Source organism: Lichtheimia ornata (assembly GCF_029851405.1).
Source record: "Lichtheimia ornata isolate CBS 291.66 chromosome Unknown scaffold00018, whole genome shotgun sequence".
In the NCBI taxonomy this organism is placed as follows: domain Eukaryota; kingdom Fungi; phylum Mucoromycota; class Mucoromycetes; order Mucorales; family Lichtheimiaceae; genus Lichtheimia; species Lichtheimia ornata.
In genome coordinates this window covers 341,835-366,125 of record NW_026695338.1, presented here as the reverse complement: position 1 = coordinate 366,125, position 24,291 = coordinate 341,835, and the positions used below count along the sequence as shown (strand labels likewise).

The window sequence follows — 24,291 nt, the reverse complement described above, 5'->3', positions numbered from 1 at the left end:
TTTATTCGAGTAAGAGAACCGCAATTTGACTTGTCCGCTCACTAGCGCGATCAAAGCATGCCTTGAAGGTATCCATGGCTACGCTGTTGCCACCATTTTTATGAACCATACAAAGTTGACCTGTTGTATCCAATACGACTGTCACTGTTTCGCGTGAAAGTGACTCTTCGGCTTCATTCGGGTCGGAGAGGACAGCATGGGGTTGTTGAAAGACACAAAATGTGGATGCCACTGGTACTCGTGCTAACTTTATAGGCACTCGATCAGATGCATCTGCTTCAACCACCATGGATTCGGATACAGATGCTTTTGGTAATGTTACTATGGAAATGCAAAAGCACATGTCAGCGGATCACGAAAGGTAATGTTGCATCCCAAATAGAATTACATTTGTTCAGGGCTGCTGTCAAAGCCAGTAAACTTGCATCCGTGATATTGCCATCGTAATTGAGACACACAATGTCTGCATAAAGCACCCATACAGCTTTGCCGGATTCGATACAAAGCGATTCAAGTGGAAGGATATTGCAACTAGTAGAGAGACACGATATTAGCATTGCATGAATGTACCTATGATCCCCCCCATCAAAATACCTTGAAAACAACTCATGGATTAATTGTGATATGGCTTGAGCACTTTCAGGAGGTGGACCAGGGCGGAACTTTGATGAGCACATGGGTGATAACTCGATGTTAGGAACTATGCAAGGCAAAGGAATGCGTGAGTCATGGCGTGTGTCCATCGCGTTTGCTTTTATGCATACACACCCAAATAGCCTTGATCAGGTCGTTCTACATGGGGTTCGCATACTTCAGCCTTGATACCACACACGATCGCGGTGCCACCTAAGCGGACCATGGCGCTGGCATCGGCAGCTGCAATAGAATCGGTTGTAATAAGAGTTTTTCGAAAGCGATCAAGAGGGCGACCATCGGGACGAATGGACTGGTCAAGGAAACGACGTAGATATTCGTGTGGTTGTATACGACTAAAGACTTCGTAGCTGGCCATAGTTGAATAAAGAGGAGCAGCCGTGACAACGAGTATAAAGGTGATATTGAGGCATTCTCTCAGTTGGAGTGATTTGGTTGGTTTGTGGAGTGTGGGACTGAGTGAATGGTAAAATTGATAAGCCACCAAATGTTCGTTGTCGGGGAACGGATGATTTTGGATTGCGTGATCATAAAAGTCGCCTGTTCCACTCATGTTCCGGTCTTCACCCGATACGACCCCACCCATGAACCCCCCAAATAACAACGCATTGACACTCCGGTGGCCCTTTTTCCTATCGCTACACATCGCAATCCGACACCTGTATAAAAAGGACCCGTGAGCAATTCAAAGTTCACTCCACATTTCTTTTTTTCAAACTTACTCTTTTATCAAATCCACCCATTTTATCCCCAATGTCGCTGCAAGCAGCTTCCAGTCTTTTGAGCCTTTCCATGGCACCACCTTCCACCACCACCGCCGTCAACAACGTCAACACCAATACTACTACACCAGCAGCCAAGCGCCCTATTGCTGCGGTTGATAAGGCTAACGTTCCACGTCCCTACAAATGTCCCATGTGCCCCAAGTCGTTTTATCGTCTTGAACATCAAACTCGTCACATTCGCACTCACACGGGTGAGAAGCCACACCAATGCACTTTTCCTGGATGTGAAAAACGTTTTTCACGATCAGATGAGCTTACTCGTCATGTTCGTATCCACACTTCTCCCAACAAGCGTCGTGAACGTCGTCAACAAAAGACATCCTCTTCCAACAAGAGAGCTAAAACTTCTCCTGCTACCCAATCGCTCGATCAACAACAACAGTCTGTGATCATCACACCACCCCCATCGGCACCTACATCACCTGCTCTTTCAGCTAGTGAACATTTACACTCTGATTCGGATGCAGAGTTCCTCTTCACACCTGGTAACTCGCCAACCCTTTCACCTCGTGTATTGTCACCCATGGGATCACCCAAGGCCGTCCACTCTACTTCTCCAAAATTGGCACCTCTTGAATGTGCAAATTGGTGCCCTGTGTTTGCTCGTCCTCAACAACAACATGTCGTACCTACTACTACTACAACCAACTCAAGTTTGCTTGATCTAATGGATCGTCCTCCTCAAGCTCGAGTGCTTCCTCCTATTGCTGTGGCTTCTGATAAGGCTTTACCCTCGATCCATTCCGTCTTTCCTTCTCTCTAAATCATTTTTACATGTATACTTCTTTGTTTTTTCTTCCTCTCATTACTTTTACTCTATCCCCCCCTCATCATTTTGCATCATGCCATTAGCTAGCTAGACCTTATTCATTCCACTGCTATCTCTTTCTTTCTCTCTTTCTCTCTCTCTCGCACACATTCATTGTTATCTTTGTATCATTCCCCCCTCATCATCATCATCATCAAAACCCTTCTCTCGATTGCTTGCTGTAAATACTTTCAAGTGAAAATATACATTACATATATGCACATGGCTCTCTCTCTAAAACGTTTTGTTTCTCTTTTTTCTTTTGATTTCAGAAAGGGATTATGTAAACATGTCCTCTCCCCCCGATGTTTCGAATACTTTTAAAGGTGGACGACTCCTGATTTCTGGTGACACGGCATATAATTATCCGTCAGCATCAGTTGTTGCAGAACCTTTTTCGGAAAGACAGATCAACAGCGCTCCCTTTCTTGGCCCCATGTGATTGCATGGCTGGTGGCAGGCAGCAGGCGGGATATGTGTCATACATACAAAAAATTGTTATTGCTCGTGCGGGGTATTAAACATTCTCACGCTTAGGTCGCCCTCTCCACCAACCAACCAACCAACCAACCCCAATCAGGGATGTGGGGGGTGTGGGTGGGTGAATGAATGGATGGGAATAGCAGATGAAAATAATACCATGCATGTTGACCCTTTGAGATTCACGCGTGTGTGTACAGCATGTGAGATACCCAAAATCTACAACAACATTCCACATCGATGATCCATCCATCCCAAGCATGTAGTATAATAATAATCCTCTCCTCCACTCTTGACATGTAAACATGTGCCTTGGGGGAGTTACACACATGCAATTCCCCTCACATCATCCAACGATAGGATCACGTTCTTTTATTCATACACCACTCATCAGGTATTTTGCTGTAGTCATGGCAATACTTTGAGCTCTATCAATCTCACATGCAGCTGTTGTCTTTGTAATTTCCTTTTCCGCCCCCACACACACCCAAAATCTTCCTATCAAGAGATATCATCATGATAAGAAGGGGGTGAGTGTGCTTATCAATACAGTAATCAAGAGCCATCTCTATTTTGTATATATACACACTATATGACATGAGATTTTTTTATAATATTAAATCAGATGACATTTTGACAAGGGGGACCAAGTATTCTCAAAAGTAGTAGATATTAGAGTATGTGGTCTTTTCACCTCTTGTGCTACAATTGCTCAGGGTTCGGAACGACAAAAAAAGACTTGTTGTCAGCATGGACCGTGGGGAAAATACGCACCATGGGTTGTACGGCTGAGATACTTGGGAGATAGATGTACTCTTCATTTACAAATGTCATGCGTATATTTGAGACTCCTTCATTAAGTAATGTATACAATGTCAAAATGCTTGCTGTGTCTCCTTGGCACAAAAATATAGTAGTAATGCAATCCAAACAAAGCCAAATAGTATAATACACACACGTAAGCATCAATGCTATTTGTGTGATGATCCATGCACGCTCATCCCTCCTCCCTCCTAATCAGGACAACCAATGAAACTCACTGACCACTTTGAATAACCCCCACCTATGTTGTGTGTGTGCTTGGATACGAACAAGACGAGGATGATGGATGTTGTTGGCTGCATGTAAAATCCATTTTCCTTTTCCGCCCCTTCCCTCCTCTCTGTCTCTTGGACACGATACCCCTTGACGACAACAACGACGACGACTATGGATATAGGCGATGCCAGCAATCGATTAGGATACCATGTACGAGTCACGTTAAAAGGAAAAGGTCAAGATCAATGTGGGTTTCTATACACGGTGGATCCAATGTCAGGAAACGTCGTTTTGCTCGATTGCGATAACACACCACCCAACGCCCGTGTCATCATGCACCACGCCATTGCGAGTGTTCACGGTAAGCAACGCGTGTACATACATGTGTGTGTGTGAGCGTGTGTGCTGATATCAACTTAGTGGATACTGAAAGGTGCCTTGGTGTGAAGACGATGGATGCTATCTTGCAACGAACGTCCTTTGTATGCGATGATCCAGCCTGGTTAAAGACACGTCGTGATGCATTGATAAAGTATTTGGAAAAGGTGGGTTGTCAAGCAAGGAAGATGATGGTGTAGATCCCCACATTAACCCATTGCAAATGCATAAAGCATCGTGTCCCTTTTAGGCAAGATGAAAACGACCCGGTGATTCATGTCTTGGGACGTGCACGTGTGGAACCACCTTACGTTGTCACTAGTGTCTTTTGCGACAATTCAATCATTGGTAAACGCGTACAAGAATTGGTCATGAAGCTAGGATGAACATGGTGATGGTGGTGTTTATTATGCAAGGAAAGGAGGATACTTTGTATTAGTAGTAACATTGTATATGAAAATGAAACATGTGTATATATATGAATCGATGAATGGACTTCTAGTGATGGATATGGAATGGTATTTAATGCGACAGGGTGTTGTGGTTGTGGTGGTGATGGTGAAGCATGACAAGTAACTTTGCAGCATCCTCCTCGTCAGAGCTACTACAACTCGTAGAAGGGGATGATGACTTTGATGATGAGATATCGGATTTGATTCTACGCGGTGGTGTATCTCGTTTAGCGGAAAGTGGTCCCTGTACATGCGTGGCTAGTAACAGCATGGATCGTGTTGTCGCATCATTGCATTTTGTGCTAACAGGGAACGTTGGGTAGTATCGATGCTGTTTTGATTTCGTTGTTGTTGCTTGTGATGGTGGTCGTAACAAGGCACGATAACACTTGGTCACTCGTAAGAGATTCTTTTCCAACGTGTAGAGATCGTATTTTTCATAGCCGTTCTTTCGTTTGAACTCTGCCAAGCGAAGCCGTACTTGAAGGCGACGCAGCATCTTTTTAAATGAATGAATGATTTTGCCATAACAAAGAAAAAGAATACACTTACAGTGGGTATATCGTCGTGTGTCATACAATTACGTTGAGTGGGATAGGTGGGTGACATGAAAAGTAGTAAATGGTGAACAACATGTTTCAAAAAGGCTGTCGACGACTTTTAAAGAGAAATTGCGGATGACGCTCGGGCCGTATGTACAATAAAAAGGGGGGGTGATGTCGATACAAACATTGAAATATTAATGCGTTTAAGGCTGGATTTTAGCAAAAGGAGCCAATAGCATACGTTATTGCCTAAATGCGAATTACACGTAATGCGCATAAAAGAACGTAATATAATGAGTTGATAATGGCTATTGCGTCAGCATCACCATCACCTTGTGGTCATTGAGCCATCACGTGTACGCACATGGTGATCCTTCAAAGGACCCATGACAATCAAAAGGTCATTCTTCAGCCTCAGCTGCAAAAAGAAAAGCAACCAACAATGAAAACGCTACATAATGAAATCGTCGTGAAAATAAACGCGCCAAGAAGAGAAGCTCACATGTTCATTGTTTCCCCAATTTGCTCCCCATTTTCATTATCATCAACAACAACACGTTATTTCCACTACACGTTGATGTACATGCATGATCACGAGGAGTAAATGCATTGTATTGTACCGAGAGATGTATTTTCCAAAGCATCTTTTATTCTATCCACTAAAGCTCAAAAGCTACGTCTCACGTGATGTATAGGAGTACTGGATGTTTGACAGCTCTGAAGAGGCCACCAATGATTTTGATTGGTAGAAGCGGCTGTCTCGTTTAAGCTGCGGCAAACGGCATTTCCCATATTTTGGTTTATCGTGTCATGAGGATCTTGTCATGGAATATCAATGGACTCGCCACTGTACTGCATTACCACCCTTGGAATGAGAAAAAGTCGTACGAGGTAGCTTTTGAAAAAGGACTGAACATGGTCAATGCAATGGCTAACTTATTCATGGTAGAGCATGTTGAATGCACTTGAAGCCGATATCATATGGTAAGTAGTAATACAACAGCACAGGGATGGATCACTCACTATCATGAAGCTTGCAAGAGATCAAATGCCAGCGAAACAAGTTGACACGCGATATGGCGCTTGTACCAGGTTATGATGGCTACTTTACGTTTTCCAAGATCAAGCTCGGATACTCTGGTGTGGCCATCTATGTCAAGCAACCGTTGCGACCTTATTGGACTGAAGAAGGGATTACGGGCATCTTGAATACAACAATACATAGCAACATAAGCATGGATGATTTTCTTTCGACGCTGAGCACCGAAGCGCGTGATTTGGATGCCGAGGGTCGATGCATCATTATGTGTCTAGGCCAACTCGTATTGATCAATGTGTATCTTCCGAACGAATCACGGGGACAATTCAAAACTGACTACGATGCCTGTGTACGATGGCGGATCGATGACTTTATACAACAAGGCAAACACGTCGTCTTGGTCGGTGATATCAACACCGTGCATGAGGAAATCGACCATTGTGATCCTGCCAATGCTATCAAAAAGCGCGAGCTTAAGCATTTCAACGACCTGCCCTTTCGTGGATGGATTGATCAATTGATTGCACCCAAAGGACCTATGCTTGACCTCTGTCGGAAATACCATCCCGATCGGAAAGGCATGTTCACTTGTAAGTTGTTACACCATTGTCTACGTGAAACCATACAAGATTAATAACCCAGGTTCATAAGGTTGGAACACAAGACTCAATTCAAGGTAAGCTATCCACTATAATATGGGGTCATTTTCATTTATTGATTTATCATCCTATATAGACCCGCCAACTTTGGTAAAGAAAAGAGGCAAAAAAGAGGGATTGTGCATGATGCTAATAAGGATGTATATTTATGTAGGTGTCAGGATTGATTATGTGCTTGCATCTTGTGGATTGGAACAAGAGTTTACTTTTGCCGATATCCGGAATGATATAATGGGCTCAGACCATTGTCCTGTTTATGCCGATTTACGGGATGATTCGTGTGTCATCTCAAACGCCTCAGATTCGGAACCATCGGCTATTCTTGCTGCCAATTTCGACGAGTTCTCTAATAGACAAAAGAAGCTATCCATGTATTTTGGAGCCAAATCAACCACAACAACCACAACCACAGATACCAGCAGCACTAACAATATCCTTGCGTCACCACCATCACAACCCACCAAGAGTTCAATTGGAGCAAGTACAACAACTCGACCTACTACTATCCGCAGCAAACCCACGACATCATCATCATCGTCACCCAAGAAACGAAAGTCAAGCGTGAGCTCAACATCAGGATCTCAAAAATTGCTCAAATCATACTTTACATCCTCCAATTCAGACAAAGAATCCACGCCTAATCCATCCTCTCAATCAACGCCAACAACAACAACAACAACATCGGATGACGCTATTGACGATGTCGTAGTAGAGGCCAACAACGACGATGACATTGATATGGAAGCATTGATGGCTGAAGCCAAAGAACGACAAGATACCAAGGCATCATGGTCATCTCTATTTACTGCCAAACCACCCCCCAAATGCCGTGTACATCAAGAACCTTGCAAATTGATGGTCGTCAACAAAAAAGGACCTAATCAGGGCCGTCAATTTTATTTGTGTTCCAGGTAAGTCTCGACCGATCTTTTGCTTGTTCGTTTGCATGTGACTTTTTCCTCTCTCTCTTTCTATTCTTCCTCTAGACCTCATGGCCCTGAAAGCTCGACGGGTAATGAATATCAATGTAATTTCTTTCAATGGAAGACAGCATCATCATCATCATCATCACAAGAGAAATCGAATCGCAATGGCAAATAAAAAGTAATAGTGATAGTAGTATGATTAATCTACACATGGTGGTGGTATCATGTTGTTGTCAGCAACATTCTTCTATGGCAAAACAAAGGCACAATGCAGCCAGGCTAGAGAGAGAGGACAAAGAAAAAATCAGTTCATTGTCATTAAAAAAAGGAGGCCATGTGATATTCTCTTTCTTTCTTACCATCCCCAACAACAAGCATCATTGGTTCGGCTTGGTGTCTCTTGTATAATGACAGTTTGAGGTGGCGGGGTGGGCTGATAGTAGTAGACTATGATTGACATTTAGTAACGAAATAAAAAAGAAGGCCGCCTATACACTACTACCAATACTTGCCTCCTGTGGAGAAGGGTTGCTGTTGATAGGAAGAGGAAGCTGGCGAATAGTAGTATTCAGGGAGTCGATGGTGAGATGCTTGTGGTGAAGGATGCACGGATTGGTGGTAAGCTGGTGGAGGAGGAGATGCATGGGGGTGGGCTTGAAGGTCGCATTGCGAGTCGGTATAGCAAGGAGGTGGTTGAATGACTGGAGCTGAGATGGGCCGATGCTTATGATGTTCAGCAGACCCCATCTCTATCACTCAAAGCAGCAAACGACGCCCTTTTTTTTGTGTTGCTTCTTGTAAACCGAGAAAGTGCAGCACCACCACTTTCGGCCGGCGGGATGAACAAACAAACTCCAACAGTAACCTTACTTTTTTGTCCTCCCCGAAAAAAAAGAGACTCAAGCTTATTCATTATGCATGCCAAACAATGTTGCATTGCATGAACATCCCCGGTATCATAGCAACCACTTTCCCCCGAGATTCAACTTGTATGTGAGTGTGCATTACATGAACAATATTCCTCTCACTCCGGTTGCATAGCAACCACTTTTCCTCAAGATTCAACTTGTGTTTGAATATCGTCATCATGCTACATTACATGAACATCCGTGGTAACATGGCAACCACTCTTCCCCAAGATTCAGCTTGTGTGTGTGTGTGTGTGTGTGTCTTAATAATGTTGCATTGCATGAGCATCCCCAATAATATAGCAACCACTTCCGCCCCCATAATTCAATTTGTATATGAGTGAGTGTCTTTATAATGCGAAAGGTGTTAAACAATGTATATAAGGCTGTATGTAAATAGTAGTAGATGATAAAATGAAAATGGCATGGTTGAAAGGGATAGCTTAAGGAAGATGGGCTTGGTCTTGTCGTTGTAAATAGGCGCTGATACGTTGATCAGTGATTGTACGGTTATTGTTGTTATGTGAAGAGTGACCACCACCAGGGGATGAGCGGAAAGGAGAATGTGAACGACGACGTTGTTGTTGACCAAAGGAAGAGGTTAAGGCACCACTGGATTGTCGTCGATGGGATCGTGATGTTGGAGAATGACTCCCTGAAGAATTGTAATGATAATACATGTCTTCGGCTGCACCTGAACCGATGGGACTCTCTAACATGGTGGAGGATGTACGCGAACCACGATTGCTGTTGTTCATGATGTTATCAGCACCAAATGTATTGCCTGAGCCATGGCTGGATCGGCGTGGTCCTGATGATGATGAATGATTCGGTGCAAAAGGACGTGAGGGAGGAACAAGGTCATAATAATCCATCATCTTACGTGAGGCACGTCGTCTTCCAGGTGGTGGTGGTGGTAAGGGTTCAGTGGTAAATGCTGCTGCTCCTGCTGCTTCGTTGTCATGGATAGGTTGATAGCTCGTATGTCTCGTCCAACGTTGACGTTCATCATCCAACATGACGGCTTCACGCCATGGTTCAAGTACATCCGAGGGTGTCCTTGGCGATGCTGAATGTTGCATAAAAGAAGAAGGCGTCTTTGTATCCACTGCTACTGCTGCTGCTGCTGTTGTTGTATTAAGATCATTGTCCTTTTTTGGCGCGTAAACCCACGTGAGACATGCTACACCCAACAAGGCAATACCAAGCACAAGGGCAATAAACTCTGCACCATGATCCATTTTTACACAACGTCGTCCATACTGTTCACACGCTTGCTGAATATCATGGCTATACTGTGAATACGTGTGACCAAACGCAATGGCAGTGAGGATGAGACTCGCAAGCACAATGCCGGCATTGACAAGCTGTAAACGACGACGATTGAGAATGTTGATTGCGACGCCAAATAGAAACGCGGTTGCTGATAAAGCTGTTGCCATGATTAATGGTACTGAATTCCAATAGGATGTGGTGGTATTGGTAGTGGGGAGGGTCGTCGTGTTGCTGAACGCGCCCTGAAGGATGGTTGTGGCATCTATAAAAGAGAGGATGATGATGATGATGAGCGTTAAATCTTTTGGGTATAGCGTTTAATATATACCAAGGCCATAAGAGAGACTGGGTGATGTGCATGTACAATTGAGGGCGTAGATAAAACAATGACGCCAAAGACCAAAGGATACAGTGTCTGGTAAATTGTCATTGTCGGTCAAGTTGCGGTATAGCGAAACTTGTCGCATGGCCATTTGCCGTTTAAAGCTGCAATCGTCTATGCTAGGTGTGGTTTCAAGCCAACTACCGAATCCAATAGCCAGTACAGCAAGGGCGAGGATAGTACTTCGTAGGCCTGGTAGTAGGACATGGTTGATAAACGGTGAAGGTCGTTTTTGTTGTTTTCGTCGTCGACCCACCATGCAACAAGTAATAGTAGTAGTAAGGGAAACAAGAAAGAAAAGTTTAAAAAAAGACAGCCTAGGCCTGGTATTGCTTTCTGATGGGCGTGTGCGTGCGTGTGCGTGCGTGTGTGTGTGTGTCTCTCTCTCTACAAATGATGGCTTCAACTCCGCCCAGGCACGCTATAATACATCAACAACATGTGCGTCGATCCTTTTTGGTGCTTTGTAGTCATCCTGCAGCAATACGTATAAACATTGTCATTTACATTGGAAATACAGCTATTTTGCCCCAAAGACAACTTGTCATCCAACAACAACAACAACAACTTGTAATTGGTATTGGCGGTCTGGACAAATACTAGCTCCAATTTCTGAGAGAGAGAGAGGGGGGGATGAATTTAGATCGTGTCACCACATCCCGGTATGGGATTTGCTTTCAAAGTGATTCCCGCCTCCTTGTCCTTCATTCCCCATCATACGCACACAAAAACACACACACAAAATCAGAAGCTCTCTATTGAGATAGTAAGGTTTCTAGAAAAGGAAAACAAGTATATACAAATGATGATGATCATGGAGGATGAAAATGTCAAATTGGTGGAGTAGTGGAGGGTATAAAAAGAAAATCATGATGGTAAAAGCTGTTTGAATTCTTCAAAGTCAATGTATCCATCTCGGTTGATATCGGCTTCCTTCATCATAGCCTGGAGATCATGTGAGGAAAGTCGTTCGCCAAGACTGATCATGACTTCAGCAAGTTCTTGTTGACTAATACGGTTATCGCCATTCTTGTCAAAGGCTTGGAAGCATTGGAGAAGTTCCATCTCGTCATGAAAACTAATACGTTTGCTCCGCACTCGTCGAGATGATGCTGTTGTTGTAGCAGTTGGCTGCAGGGGCTCATGAGCAGGATGTAAGGGTGCCAAGTGGCGAATCATGGCGGTAGCAAATTCCTCAAAATCAATCACGTGGTCATTGTTCAAGTCGACAGAGCGTGCGATACAGTCAATCTCGTTGGGATCGGTCGCAATGTTGAGATTCTTGACGATTTTGCTGAATTGGCCAATGGTAATGCTGCCTGTGCCAGTCGAATCAAAGATACGGAAAGCTGTAAAAGAGAAGGAGGAGGAGGAGGTTGTCAGAACTAGGAGGTGGTGGGAGAGATTACGTGGTCTTGTTTTCTTCTTTTTCCCTGGATGATAACTTTACCTTGCCTTAACGATTCAAGCTCCTCGGGGCTGACAGGAAGATCGGTTGTAGTAGCAGTAGTAGTAGCATGGTCTTGGTGGTGGGGTGGTTTATCAAGAACAAGGTTTGGAATGGGTGTGGAATGCAACATGTTGGATTAAAATATTTGGAGTAACAAGAGATCAACAATGAATGGGCCTTTATATAGCGAGCAACACATGTACCACGTTTTCTACTGGGGAGAATGGATGGGCTTTTCTTTTGGATGCTTCTCTTGAGAAACGCTAGGGTCGGAACCCCAATGTCCATTTACCAAATGTAATCACCAAAGTAACAAGATCATGCTCTAAATAAAGAGAAGAGAGAACAAAACAACATTCCATCATCAGCCCACGGACCCTAATAATTCCATTCTTTCTCTTTCATCCTTTCTCTTTCATCTCACTCTTAACACACACTTTCTCTCTCACACGCACGTCCATCTTTTGATAACGCGCGTCCTGATTCCTTTGTTTCTGAAGATCTGCGACTCACTTTTTCATTAGAAGAGCGAGAAAAAATATCGACCAATCCCGACAGCAAAAAGTTATGGGCGGGCTCAATCATTGGGTGACACAAAGCTACGAGCTGTTATTGTGGCATTTGCAAAAGAACTTTCTGACAGAATAACGGTGATGTTGTCGATGATGGACAGGACATGTTGTCGTATCGGAGGAAGCAACAGGTGATGTGGGGGATGAAACAGTGGCAGGTTCAGAAGGTGGACGTACACCCATCATTCTTGTAAACTCATCCAAATCAATAACACCATCCTGGTCGTGATCAGCTTCCTTTATCATTTGCTCGGCTTCTTGTAGTGTTACCCTGTCACCCAACTGCTGCATCATAGCCATCAACTCCGTGGCATTGATAGTACCATCCCCATCTTGGTCAAACGCATCAAACGCCTCCTTGAGCTCTTGCTGCTTCTTTGTCAGCCGCAAAGGGTTGTGTAGCGTGGGTCGCATCAGCCGTGCAAACTCGTCAAAATCCAAGTTGCCATTTGAATCGGTATGGATGTTTTTAAGCTATCCCTTGTTTCGTTAGTCCTTTAAAAACGTTACCTTGGTGTGTGCACGGTTACCATGGATGGCACTGTACTGGTGCCTGCAGCCACACCCGCCGTGTTTAGCATAGCTTCCAAGTCGGTGGGTGATACCTTGCCGTCTTTGTCCTTGTCAAGTGCCTCAAACAGTTCCTGCAGCTCGAGTCGATGACGTGTGCTCATGAGATGCACGCCAATGCTGGATCGTTTGGATGACATGGTGCGTAGTAGTAGTGGTAGTAGTAAAGATACGGTTGCTGCGTTTTGGGGCCCGCGCCCTTCCAAAGGTGAACCCAGCCGTTGCTGTTGTCGTCGTTGCAAAATGCCCATTTGATTGGTCATGCGGTGAACCATTCATATCCCAAATTCATGCACACTCAAGTTTCATTCACTTTGAGGTATATAAATAAAGCATTGCCATTGTTTCTGCTTCTTTGCCTTTATTCACATGGTCCCAATACCTTCATGTTACCAAATAACGAATTTCCACAACGTCCAGAAATGACATCCAGTACATCTTCTACTACTGCAGAATCAATACTGGGTGGCAAATTTGCACCAGCAACAGCCAACACAAACACATTTTCGTATCCCAAACATTCCGTTTATTGCGACTGTAAGTAGAAAAAGAGTAATGGATAGGCTTGGATACCTTGCTAATCGATTCAAATGCTCATTCAAAGGTTCTGGATCTGGTATTGGATGCGAGTGTGCCAGAGTCTGCCGCTGTACCGAAGTCTATGTAGCTCATTGTGAATGTGGCAGAGGCTGTCATTATGGATGGGATCCATGCATGCTCGCCTAAACATATTATATCCAGATAGCTTGTACTATTGTTACCCCCGAAATACATACATGTAATGTGTCTCCTCATTTGAGACATGATCATATCTTTGACTTGGCTCATCCATTGATTGATGGGGTGATCATGGTCCTGAAAAAAGAGAACATCCATATTGCTTATGTACATCGGTCGCTTATCTTACTCCACATGCCTTCACTCTTACTAAGATACCCATCGATGATAATCACTTGCATGAATGAAACGAATGAATACATAGCTGCTACTAACATGGGCATGATGAAAAGTAGTAGAGTTACTGGTTAGGTTAATAAACTTTATCTTCAAGGTAACTTTTGTTTTATTGTATTATTGTGATTTCTATGTGTGTCCACACACCGGCGCATTCTTGATGATGGCTCTCAATTGCTATTCAATTGCTATGTTAATATGTGGCATACTCATCCGCTCATTAGACTTACATTGGCAGGGACTTGTCCTGCATTGCCGTCCACACGCGGCTCTGATACTCAGGCGATATCATCGGCCGCGGGGGCTGTGCCCATTGCAGCCGCATAGAACCCATCGCTTTTTCATGATCGTTTGCCTCAACAGGCCACCGCACCGAGCAGGCGTGTGAAGCCCCACAAAGGGTACGAGCACGCAGCATAGGGTAGACCGATCGTTGCACCACTGAAGACCAAGGCCACTTTTTGCACAATGGGTATGTAGTCGTTTTGGCGTTGATGTGATATCAAAATGGCTCCCTCAAGCATGCTTTCTTGTAACAGCTACTCTCAAGCAACAGCATCGGCACTTGTTGGGTCATTAAAGGAACGCTAAAGATGATCACAAATGTTAGCACATAGATCGCTCACAACAAGGACTATCCACCATGGTACTCACAACAACTTGGGCTTTGAAGGAGTCAGCAATAAAAGAATGGTTTGATAGAAAAAAGAGATGTGTGGAAGGCAAAGTGGGCGACAACATCCGTGTTTATATATGCATAGTGGGCGTGGGTATTTCTGTGACCACAAAAAAAGGAGGGAATGAGTGATAAAATGTACGTTGGGAATGGTGATGATGACCTGATAGATTGTTGGGGTGCATTGTCCAAAAGAAAGGGTCTTGGTGTGATTGATTGTCCATGCATGAATCAGGGGTCATTCATCATCCATGTACTACCACAAGTCCCTTGCTGTGCTATGTACGCGACGTTGCTTGATAGAGGTTGCTTGTGTGAGCGTTCATTTCATGCAAAAAAAAAGGTTGCAGGTTCATCGATAAACGTAGTAGTAGTACGCAAGCGTAAATGTTCCCTGCCAAGAAGGCTGCCTACTTATCATACAATCCAAGTGATGGGGGGTTGATTGTTCATGTGGGTGGCAATATTTATCAATCACCAAACAATGACATCAATTTAGGATCCTGTTTTTCTTTCCAGCCATCTATCACTTGTGATCAGGAACACATTTCTATCGCAAAGGAGCCTCGTGAATGGAAGGTATGCGCGTATGTTTGCGTGACCTTAAGCAACAGTGATGATGCAATGAACACCTCTTTAGCATTGATGACAGCATGATGCGATCAAGTTTGAAATAAAACATGGATACAAGACACGATTTATCAATACAGGGAGGATTGAGGCCGTTTGTGTTAATGCGTGTGATGGTATGCACCACCCCCCAATTTCATCCCTCGACATGTCCACACCAACACAAGGTGTTTTATTATCAGGTCATCAGCAAAGAGAGAGAGGATGAGAAGCACTCGTGTTCGAAGGCAATGGTCTGTGTGTGATGGAACAACTTCATGAAGCAAGGTTTCATGCAAGCAAATGCAGTGATGGGAATGGTCATGATAAAAGTAGCATGCATGAAAGAGACCGATGCCTTAAAAAAGGATGAGATGATCACTAGAAGTGAAGGAACGATGCATACAGGTGCAAACGTGAGCATTTATTGTTAAAGGGAAATTAGGGATGATGCTAAAAGGATACGTGTGCTTATGATTACAAGGACGAAGCTATCGCTGGACAATGACATCTTACGTACCATATTGTTCCCGGCATTTGAGTATGCACCTGACCTGGAGGAGTTCTACGGCTTCGTGGAAGAGGCAATAAGAACAATATTTGAGATGGTGGGGATCGACGCGAGTGAGGTCGATGGTGGATGCATGTAGTCAATGATCCTTTCACACGCCGCTGACGGATGATTGGTGACCATACTACTTTCCCTGGTTATTGTTCAACTATATCTTCTTGCAATGAACGAGCGCATGGTGAAGGAGGATGGATGTGGCATAGCACTTGAAACATGGCGGTGATTTATAAGCATGAGGTGTCAAAATGGCGCAATTGGATGATGACCATGATCGTTGCACATGGTTGACAGGTTCCACACGATAACTGGATGCACCCAATCGTTCAGGTTGCGAGCATTACGGCCACGTTGACAAAGGAGACATAAGAACTAGGTCCTTTTCCCACGTGTTGTGCATATCCAGATCCCTTCCACCCAATGTACCAAACCAATATCCATATTCATATTCATAATTCATATCCAAAGAAGTCGTTGTATTAATGCAAGTTGGTACATGTAAAAAAAGGCTGCTTCTATACAATGGCTATCTGCTGTGGCACTAACAAAGGTTGTAAGGCAAGTTGCTGCAAGTAAAGGACGCTGTTGAAGACAATAAAGTAAAGACCTTGGTAATAGCAACAGCTGCAGCGCGTGATCGTGGCAAGAGCGTGTGTTGTAGCAGAGTGACAAGGTTGTGAACGTTGTTTGAGACAATGGAGTAAAGAGATCGCTAATAGCAGCTGCTGGATTGAATGCTGTTGCGTTTGATCGTGGCAAATGAGCGTGCAAAACGATGTGCAGTATCAAGAAAGCACGTGTTGTAGTGGAGTGACAAGAAGGCTGTGTTCAGGCCATGGACTTGCCATTCAGTCAAAAGGCAATCGGATCAAGGCAATCGTAGGATTGACATGGTGGATTGAAGCAGGACAATCGTTCGCAGTTGGTAGTTGTATACTTGAATGCACCAACAGTTGAGAATGGGAGGAAAAGACAAGGAGTTGTGGGAGTGGAAGGAGTGGAACTTGAATAGGTCGGACACCTCTTGTATAAATGCATGCACACTGTACATCAAACCTTGATAGTGAGATTTCCCCTCTCGAACCTGAAACTTCCACACAGTTGCTCTTGGATATACTGATCGTGTTGATCTAAAAAAGACCTCATGTTGCAATTGAAAATTTGGAATGGGAGGGTACAATGTGGGTTTACTATGTAAGGCGGAAATGGAGGTCAGCGCCAGATTCATGATTTATGGAAATAGTATGCATTACCTTGGGATTCCCCATTTCGAACCTGAAACTTTGTCAGAAGGTTCGCTGCAACATGCTGATCAACTTCATTCATTTAATAGTCGCAGACTTCATTATGAAGATTTACAATGCGGAGCTGTCCAAATGGTGGATGATGGGAACAAAAGAGCGGACGGCTCATCGCCCCGAAGTTGCCCACCTCCAACTTGAAAATTGATCAGAAGGGTGCTCCGAGCATGCTGATCAACATTTTTCTCATAAAAACTTCATGCTTCATTTGAAAATTTGGAATGGGAGCGTCCAAAAGTTTGAAAGACGAAGACATTCGCAGGGTCTGTCTTTCAAGTATTTTCATGTTTGCTGTTCCAGCATAGCTCAGTCAAATCGGCTCGGATCAAGAAACCTGAATGATGGAAATGCTCGGCTGGAGCAGGAGAATCGTTCACATGCAGTGGATTTCGCAACAACGCTGATTGTGAGGAAATGGCTGATAGCGCACAATATATGGACTATTGTGGATAGACCATAAAGTATAATCCATCAATCCTCCCAGTCATGCAAACGTACCTGTGTTACACAACACGACCCTCTGCATCTTTTGCTCTGTCAGGGTCTAGATACTTCACAATGAACAAAGACCACTCTTCATATAGTATCACGCTTACAAACATAAAGGTGCCTGTATCTCCAGACTTTACAATGAAACTTGCGGTTTTGAATAGAGCAATGGGCTCGGCTTGGCCAACAGCACCTTGTGTGAAAGTTTCACAATCAAGCTTGCCAATCCCAGATTTCGCAATGTCGCTACCAGCCAAACTGGATCTGGGGGTCGACCTCTTCGACGACGACGACTAAAAAATATTTTTTGGGCTGTTTGCGACATTGAACGCGAAACTTTCACACAAGGTACTGTTGGCCAAGCCGAGCCCATTGCTCTATTCAAAACCCCACGTTTCATTGTAAAGTTTGGAGATACAGGCACCTTTATGTTGTAAGCGTGATGCTATATGAGAAGTGGTCTTTGTTTAATGTAAAGTAGGTGGACCCTGACAGAGCAAAAGATGCAGAGGGTCGTGTTGTGTAACACAGCTACGTTTGCATGAATGAAAGGGTCATGTATAATTACTTTATGGATCATCTAGGAACAGGCATGTATTGCTAGTTAACGGCCACTTTATCCAGTCATCTTTGTTGCGAGATCCACTGCATGGGAACGATGCCCCTGCTCTAGACATTCATTTCCATGATTAAAGTAGGTTGATCCGAGCTGATTTGACTGAGCTGCGGTCAAAGAGAGATTACATCACTCTGGACATAAAGCACGCTCGATGTAGCTCAACCGATGTAATATTGTGTGAGCGTAACTCAACCAAATCAGCTCGGATCAACCTACTTTAATCATGGAAATGAATGTCTAGAGCAGGAGCATCGTCCACCAACAATAGAATGCGCAAAAGTTGGGAATGCACAAAAGTGGTTATTAGCTGCCAATGTATGACATGAAATGAGGGTTGCGTACCTTTCATGCATTGTCCCTGAAGTCCTGACTTTTTAGCTGAGTTACCCAAAGAGGTCCTTCTGCATCTTTTGCTCTATTATAGCCATACTACTTTACCTTAAACAAAGACCACTTCTCATGTAGCATCACCCTTACAAACATAAAGGTGCCTGTATCTCCGAACTTTACAATCAAACGTGGGGTCTTTGATAGAACAATGTGCTCGGCTTGGCCAACTGCACCTTGGGTGCAAGTTTCACGATCAAGCTTGCCAATCCCAGATTTCGCAATGTCGCTACCAGCCAAACTGGATCTGGGGGTCGACCTCCTCGACGACGACGACTAAAAAATATTTTTTGGGCTGTTTGCGACATTGAACGCGAAACTTTCACACAAGGTGCCGTTGGCCAAGCCGAGCCCATTGCTCTAATAAAAACCCCACGTTTCATTGTAAAGTTTGGAGATACAGGCACGTTTATGTTTACCTATGCTGTAAGCGTGATGGAGTTGCTTTTTCCTAGTGGATGGTGTCGGCTGCATTAACGGAAAGATGAAGAGCTGAGTGAAACCGCACGTGGTGGTTACACAGACACATCCTTGACAGGTTGCTACACAAATGGATGATGATGATGATGATTGCCTTTTGTGAAGGTACGTAAGTAAACAGCATCCAATAATGAAGGTGTGTCAAGGTATGCATCACATTTGCATGTAGAAGAAAGTCGAGCTTCATAAACCAATTTGTGTATGTAAAAAGATACGTATACATATTGATCGGTCACTCATCCTGACACTCAATGGAGGGATCACTTCACTTTTTCTCTTCTCAAAGTCATCCCACTCCTCCTTATTGCATCACAAAAGCCATATACTTCTTGCATGACCAATAACCGGACCACTTTTATTATTCCATCTTCGAAGCAATAGTATGTGATCCACAAGCTAGCTGCTAGCAAAGTCCAACAAGCGTGTAATAAATAAACAATGCTTTATTTCATCTAGCTATCTTGCTATGTACTGTACATTGCCACCACCATCGTCATAGTCGTCCTCCGTCATCATTCGTATTCGTACTCGTACTCGTCACCAGTCGTCAATCTCATCCGTCACACCACATCCAAAAACACACAAGTTGAAAAGAATGGGATCTTGCAGGCTTCCTTTTGAATCTCGTTATCGTCATCATTGTCATTGTTGTAGATGGGGTGATCATCGTAATCGTCATTGTCGTGAATCCGGTAATCATCGTAATCGCCGTCTCTACAAATAAGAAAGCAGGCAAGTTAGACCATCTGATACCGGGAATGATGACGATTTGGCATACCGTTAGGCGATCCTCTCTAAGGAAGAAAGCAAATCAGAAGGAATTCACAAACAAAATCACCATCATACGAGCAACGTCGGGCGATCCCTTGTTCTTGAGAAAGCACTGCACGAATCACGCAAGGCCAGTTCGATCCATGGCAAGGAAGGACTCACTTACGTAAAGTCCAGGCTCATAGTTGTTCTCATTCATCCTCTCCAAAGAAAGAATGATCCCCAATCCAATCCTTCCAATCATTTCCCACCTCATGAAAAGAAATCCTCAAGGGGAAGAACGAGCCTATCACGAGAAGAGCGTGTTGGTTAAACACATTCACAAGCTGTTGCAAATCCCCTTTTACCTCAACACGGTGACCATGCTCTTCCAAAATTCCATCGTCATCGACCCATCCTCAACTCAACGCAGGCCTATAGAGCCCTGGACGCGTTCCAAGAAGCTTTTGCAGCACACTTGGCTAGTGCAGAGCGACGCAGCGACCACTTGATACAGGCTGGGGCTTGAACCCAAAGAGATGATGATGATGATGTCCCAAGTTGCATTGCCTGACTAAAGAAACCTATTCAATTCATTCTTAGCACGCACACACAATAAAGACCCATTTCATTGTTTGTTTCATTGCACTTGCCTTTTCCATATACATAAAAAACTCCTCTGTTGTTGGTTAGTGGAAACCGAAAACCATGGTGTAGTGTTCTTGAGCCGAAACAAAACGCCAAAGGAGCCAACGTCTTGAGACCAAACTTGCTCTCTATACAAGCTAACACGTCGATGGAACAAGTCATGCTGCAACATTGGGCTTCGGATGTACCTGTTGACACGAAGCATAGAGCGGGAATAGCAACGAACAAGAGGAAGCAACGATATCGCCATGGCAACCACACCCATTCCTCGGCACTTGGACACACTCACTCCCTGGCAATGCATGTTCAGAACTGTATTAATACCTCACAACCAACAAGAGCACTCTTTTATAGTACATTACCTTGATCGGGATGTCGTGAATGGGATAAAAGCAGGGAAGGAAGAAAAAGAAGAGAAGCGTTGTCTCAAGTCGTGGGGCTATTGTCCCCCAAGTTTAAATCCCCTACTGCTATTACACTGAGGCCACTCAATGACCCCACATACACCATCCACCCATCATGATCATCACCCTCACGATAGACAATAGGTACCCGTAAATAAAAGAAATGATTATCCTCACGTATAGCAAAAGGGTGTGCCATTTTACACTTTACATGATAATGATGATCCAACAACAGCCATTGCCTTTACTACCAGGTTACCTCGAATCAAGAAAGTTGGATGATGGGAATGCTGGGCTTAGAAGAGCAATCTATTCATTGTTCCTCTCTTTTTTCTGTCAACTCTTTCCTTCAGGGATCAGTATGATTCACCTTCCACAGGAGATTGTTACCAGCGTTGTTTCTGAATTGAGACCGATGGACTGCAATGAATGCCTTCAAGTCTCTCGTCATTGGCGACATGTCATACCACAGGCTGCATCACAGCTTTTTCAAGATATCACCGTTGACGACGATTCTTTACACGCGCTCGCTTCTATCGACCTCGTTGGCCACTTTGTGAGAACAGCTAGACTCAAGTTTGAGCACATGGACACTATGATGAAGGTCATGGATCGACTCATGCCATGTTCTTTATTGCGAAAGCTTGGTAGGTTGATGGGTATGTTACAAGAGAGCATATGGAAGAGTTAATGATGTAATATCCACAGAGTTACGCAATGTCCACATTGAGTACCCGGAAGTCATGCATACAAAGTTGAAGTCTTGCTTTAAAAAGTGGCGTCTTGATACCCTCGCTCTCGTCAATGTCCATGCTCCCACTATGAATCTTGTCGATTATATCCTACTTGCAACAGAACACAACGTCAGCCATTTTGCATTTACCTGTGGTGATGAAGGAAGTTATTTTCATGTACAAAGACAACTATTGGAACGCAGCAACCTCAGCACCCTCGTTTCGCTTGTGATCGATAATCTAGCAGACCTTCCAGCAGACATCTATCGATCCGCCATCACAGCGTTGTTGTCTTTTACACCCAATATCGAATATCTGGAACTGGCTACATATTTTATTGATGATACGTTCATGTCAACCATCCTTACATTGTGCCCGAAGATCATCCATGTTGATCTATCCTCAGACTTTCTTACAACAGATGACGAGGTGGTTCATCCCAGAGATTACCTTCAATTAGCAGCATCTTATGATCACCAAGGTGAATCCGGTTTACGTTACTATTGGAATCGCACATCACGTGTATCCCAAGCTGACTACGACATTATGCTGGAGCAACAATCGACCTTGGAGTCCGTTTATCTCGACTATGAATTCCCAGCTGCCAGCTTTGCTCCGGATTGGGGAACGTTCAACACGCGCCTTCTATCCAACAATACCACACTCAAATACCTTTCTATACCGTTGTATCGTCAAGGCGTTGTTTCTCTACAATACGAAGATGGATATAGCTCTTGGCTCAATACATATCAGGCATTGGAGCATCTGCAGCTACTTTCAGTACAACATGCTTTTGGAGTATCTATGATGCATACTTTGCAGTATAAGCTACCATCACTTCGACGCATCGATATCGAGTTTACTGAGAATGCAGGAGCAGCAGGCCATTTGGAACTCTTAGAGGCACTTCATCACCGTTGCAATCACACCGAGACGCTCAAAGAGCTACAGCTTTTCTTTCGTAGAGGCTACAACCAGGCTAGTGCAGTTGATATCATTTCTACCGCATTGACCATTCACACTCTGGAAAGGCTCACTGTGGATTGTTGCAACTGTCTTGATGAGCGAGAGACACTTGCATTCATCGAAAACCTTCGAACCAGTCTTCCTCGCCTTACGCACCTCGGCTTGGCTCGCTTTTCTACACTTTCTGCCAATATGATTCACGCTCTTGCATCTTTGGATCGGATCAAATCGCTTGCTTTCCTACGTATGGGTAGCATCCTCACCGAGGTAGAAGCTGAGTCATTGATTAGCACCATGGGCACCAATTTGAAAAAGCTCTACTTTGTCAATTGCTACTTTCTGAACAACAGCAAAGCTCATATTGAATCGCTCGCAAAGAACTATCCAGTCGAATGTATCATCAGCGATTATGATTAAGCTACTCGATCCCCTTTCAAACAACCACTCATTTAATGCTTTGTATATTGCTCCCAATCACTTTACTCCTTGTACATATAAAACGCATGCATAGAATTCTCATATCAATGCCCAAGATGTTATACGTTAGATGATAGCATTCGTTATGGATTGGGAAGAGTTAACAGCTTCTTTCATGTTGATCCGTCATCCTGAGTAGCAATGCGCTCTCTTCAAATGGTGATGGTCTTAAACATCAGCATGCGTCGTATAGGTGTAATCATCCAATTTCCTACCGCTCCGTCCTAGTTTTACTTGACAAAGAGTGTTTGCTTGCATACATAATTACGGCCACTTCTTCATGCCATTGCCACAAAATTCGTATGCACCTCGGCTATAGTAAACGCTAGAGTAACCAGGGGGTTGATCCTGCGACTTGGATTCAATAATTTGCATCGGCCGCTTATCTTACCCCACACCTCTTATTAAGAAACTCATCAATGATAATCACTTGATGAATGAAACGAATGAATAGCTAGCACTAACATGGGGACGATGAAAAGTAGTAAAGTAGAGATAACGGTTTAGGTGAGTAAACTTCAGCAGCTTCAAGGGTAGAATTCTTGTTTTTATTATCGTTTCGTGATTTTTATGTGTGTCCACACCAGCGTATTGTTGATTCCTCTTAATATCTATCATCCACATGTTATGTTAATATGTGGCATACTCATCCGCTCATAAGACTTACATTGGCTGTAACAATTGATCTGTTTTGATCCTTGGTTCAACCATCACGTAACATTGGCCGCATGGACGGTGTCCGGTGTATTCTTTATGCTTCTTAATTGCTATTCACATGCTATGTTAATATGTGGTATACTCCTCCGCTCATTAAACTTACTGTAAAGATTGCCACTGGTTCCGTTGACGTGTATCTCGGCCACTTGTGGAAATTCAACGGAGGATGGAGCTGCATTCATGGCCGCCGCACAAAAGACCCGTACCTCATGACTATTCAAGTTGCCATTATCCAGGGTGAATACCAGTGTTCGCATCGAACAGGTATGTGGAGCTCACACGAGTGCGAGCATACAGCATAGGTTAGCCCGATCGTTACACGGCTGAAGACCAAGGCCACTTTGCACAATGGGTTGTCGCTCTGGTGTTGATGAGGCCTCAAAATGACATCCTCAAGCATGCTTTCTTGTAACAGCTACTCTCCAGCAGCAGCATCGGCACTTGTTGGGTCATCAATGGAACGCTAATAGAATCATCAGCAATGTTAATACATACATGGATCACTCACAAAGATTATCCAACATGGCATGTACTCACGCAATTTGGGCATTGAAGCTGTCAGCAATCAAATGGTAATAGGATAATGGAAGA

General features: G+C 43.9%; 12 protein-coding genes across 12 annotated transcripts; 5 read left to right on the top strand and 7 right to left on the bottom strand.

Moving 5' to 3' along the window:
* Position 1: 1 nt before the first annotated feature.
* On the bottom strand, positions 2-1,012 carry O0I10_004867 (uncharacterized protein; the record flags this gene model as incomplete). The annotated part of the gene is made up of 4 exons (XM_058484916.1): positions 2-321; positions 389-531; positions 595-700; positions 769-1,012. 4 exons carry the CDS (start codon positions 1,010-1,012, stop codon positions 2-4), a joined length of 813 nt encoding a protein of 270 aa, XP_058344415.1.
* Positions 1,013-1,407: 395 nt separating this feature from the next.
* On the top strand, positions 1,408-2,202 carry O0I10_004866 (uncharacterized protein; the record flags this gene model as incomplete). Its single annotated transcript, XM_058484915.1, has 1 exon — positions 1,408-2,202. One exon carries the CDS (start codon positions 1,408-1,410, stop codon positions 2,200-2,202), a length of 795 nt encoding a protein of 264 aa, XP_058344414.1.
* A 1,734-nt stretch (positions 2,203-3,936) lies between these two features.
* O0I10_004865 (uncharacterized protein) lies at positions 3,937-4,529 on the top strand (the record flags this gene model as incomplete). Its single annotated transcript, XM_058484914.1, has 3 exons — positions 3,937-4,126; positions 4,186-4,310; positions 4,377-4,529. The coding sequence occupies 3 exons, from the start codon at positions 3,937-3,939 to the stop codon at positions 4,527-4,529; spliced, it is 468 nt and encodes a 155-aa protein (XP_058344413.1).
* Positions 4,530-4,665: 136 nt separating this feature from the next.
* Positions 4,666-5,204, bottom strand: O0I10_004864 (uncharacterized protein; the record flags this gene model as incomplete). The annotated part of the gene is made up of 2 exons (XM_058484913.1): positions 4,666-5,094; positions 5,148-5,204. 2 exons carry the CDS (start codon positions 5,202-5,204, stop codon positions 4,666-4,668), a joined length of 486 nt encoding a protein of 161 aa, XP_058344412.1.
* A 746-nt stretch (positions 5,205-5,950) lies between these two features.
* On the top strand, positions 5,951-7,939 carry O0I10_004863 (exodeoxyribonuclease III; the record flags this gene model as incomplete). The annotated part of the gene is made up of 7 exons (XM_058484912.1): positions 5,951-6,031; positions 6,090-6,124; positions 6,174-6,769; positions 6,831-6,855; positions 6,915-6,928; positions 6,993-7,749; positions 7,825-7,939. 7 exons carry the CDS (start codon positions 5,951-5,953, stop codon positions 7,937-7,939), a joined length of 1,623 nt encoding a protein of 540 aa, XP_058344411.1.
* A 58-nt stretch (positions 7,940-7,997) lies between these two features.
* On the bottom strand, positions 7,998-8,511 carry O0I10_004862 (uncharacterized protein; the record flags this gene model as incomplete). The annotated part of the gene is made up of 3 exons (XM_058484911.1): positions 7,998-8,043; positions 8,124-8,211; positions 8,277-8,511. 3 exons carry the CDS (start codon positions 8,509-8,511, stop codon positions 7,998-8,000), a joined length of 369 nt encoding a protein of 122 aa, XP_058344410.1.
* A 604-nt stretch (positions 8,512-9,115) lies between these two features.
* O0I10_004861 (uncharacterized protein) lies at positions 9,116-10,588 on the bottom strand (the record flags this gene model as incomplete). The annotated part of the gene is made up of 2 exons (XM_058484910.1): positions 9,116-10,209; positions 10,276-10,588. The coding sequence occupies 2 exons, from the start codon at positions 10,586-10,588 to the stop codon at positions 9,116-9,118; spliced, it is 1,407 nt and encodes a 468-aa protein (XP_058344409.1).
* Positions 10,589-11,196: 608 nt separating this feature from the next.
* On the bottom strand, positions 11,197-11,909 carry O0I10_004860 (uncharacterized protein; the record flags this gene model as incomplete). Its single annotated transcript, XM_058484909.1, has 2 exons — positions 11,197-11,678; positions 11,780-11,909. The coding sequence occupies 2 exons, from the start codon at positions 11,907-11,909 to the stop codon at positions 11,197-11,199; spliced, it is 612 nt and encodes a 203-aa protein (XP_058344408.1).
* A 469-nt stretch (positions 11,910-12,378) lies between these two features.
* O0I10_004859 (uncharacterized protein) lies at positions 12,379-13,061 on the bottom strand (the record flags this gene model as incomplete). The annotated part of the gene is made up of 2 exons (XM_058484908.1): positions 12,379-12,825; positions 12,882-13,061. The coding sequence occupies 2 exons, from the start codon at positions 13,059-13,061 to the stop codon at positions 12,379-12,381; spliced, it is 627 nt and encodes a 208-aa protein (XP_058344407.1).
* A 246-nt stretch (positions 13,062-13,307) lies between these two features.
* On the top strand, positions 13,308-13,647 carry O0I10_004858 (uncharacterized protein; the record flags this gene model as incomplete). Its single annotated transcript, XM_058484907.1, has 2 exons — positions 13,308-13,458; positions 13,526-13,647. 2 exons carry the CDS (start codon positions 13,308-13,310, stop codon positions 13,645-13,647), a joined length of 273 nt encoding a protein of 90 aa, XP_058344406.1.
* Positions 13,648-21,167: 7,520 nt separating this feature from the next.
* On the top strand, positions 21,168-22,923 carry O0I10_004857 (uncharacterized protein; the record flags this gene model as incomplete). Its single annotated transcript, XM_058484906.1, has 2 exons — positions 21,168-21,453; positions 21,515-22,923. The coding sequence occupies 2 exons, from the start codon at positions 21,168-21,170 to the stop codon at positions 22,921-22,923; spliced, it is 1,695 nt and encodes a 564-aa protein (XP_058344405.1).
* Positions 22,924-23,587: 664 nt separating this feature from the next.
* On the bottom strand, positions 23,588-23,957 carry O0I10_004856 (uncharacterized protein; the record flags this gene model as incomplete). The annotated part of the gene is made up of 3 exons (XM_058484905.1): positions 23,588-23,594; positions 23,651-23,750; positions 23,804-23,957. 3 exons carry the CDS (start codon positions 23,955-23,957, stop codon positions 23,588-23,590), a joined length of 261 nt encoding a protein of 86 aa, XP_058344404.1.
* Positions 23,958-24,291: the final 334 nt, after the last annotated feature.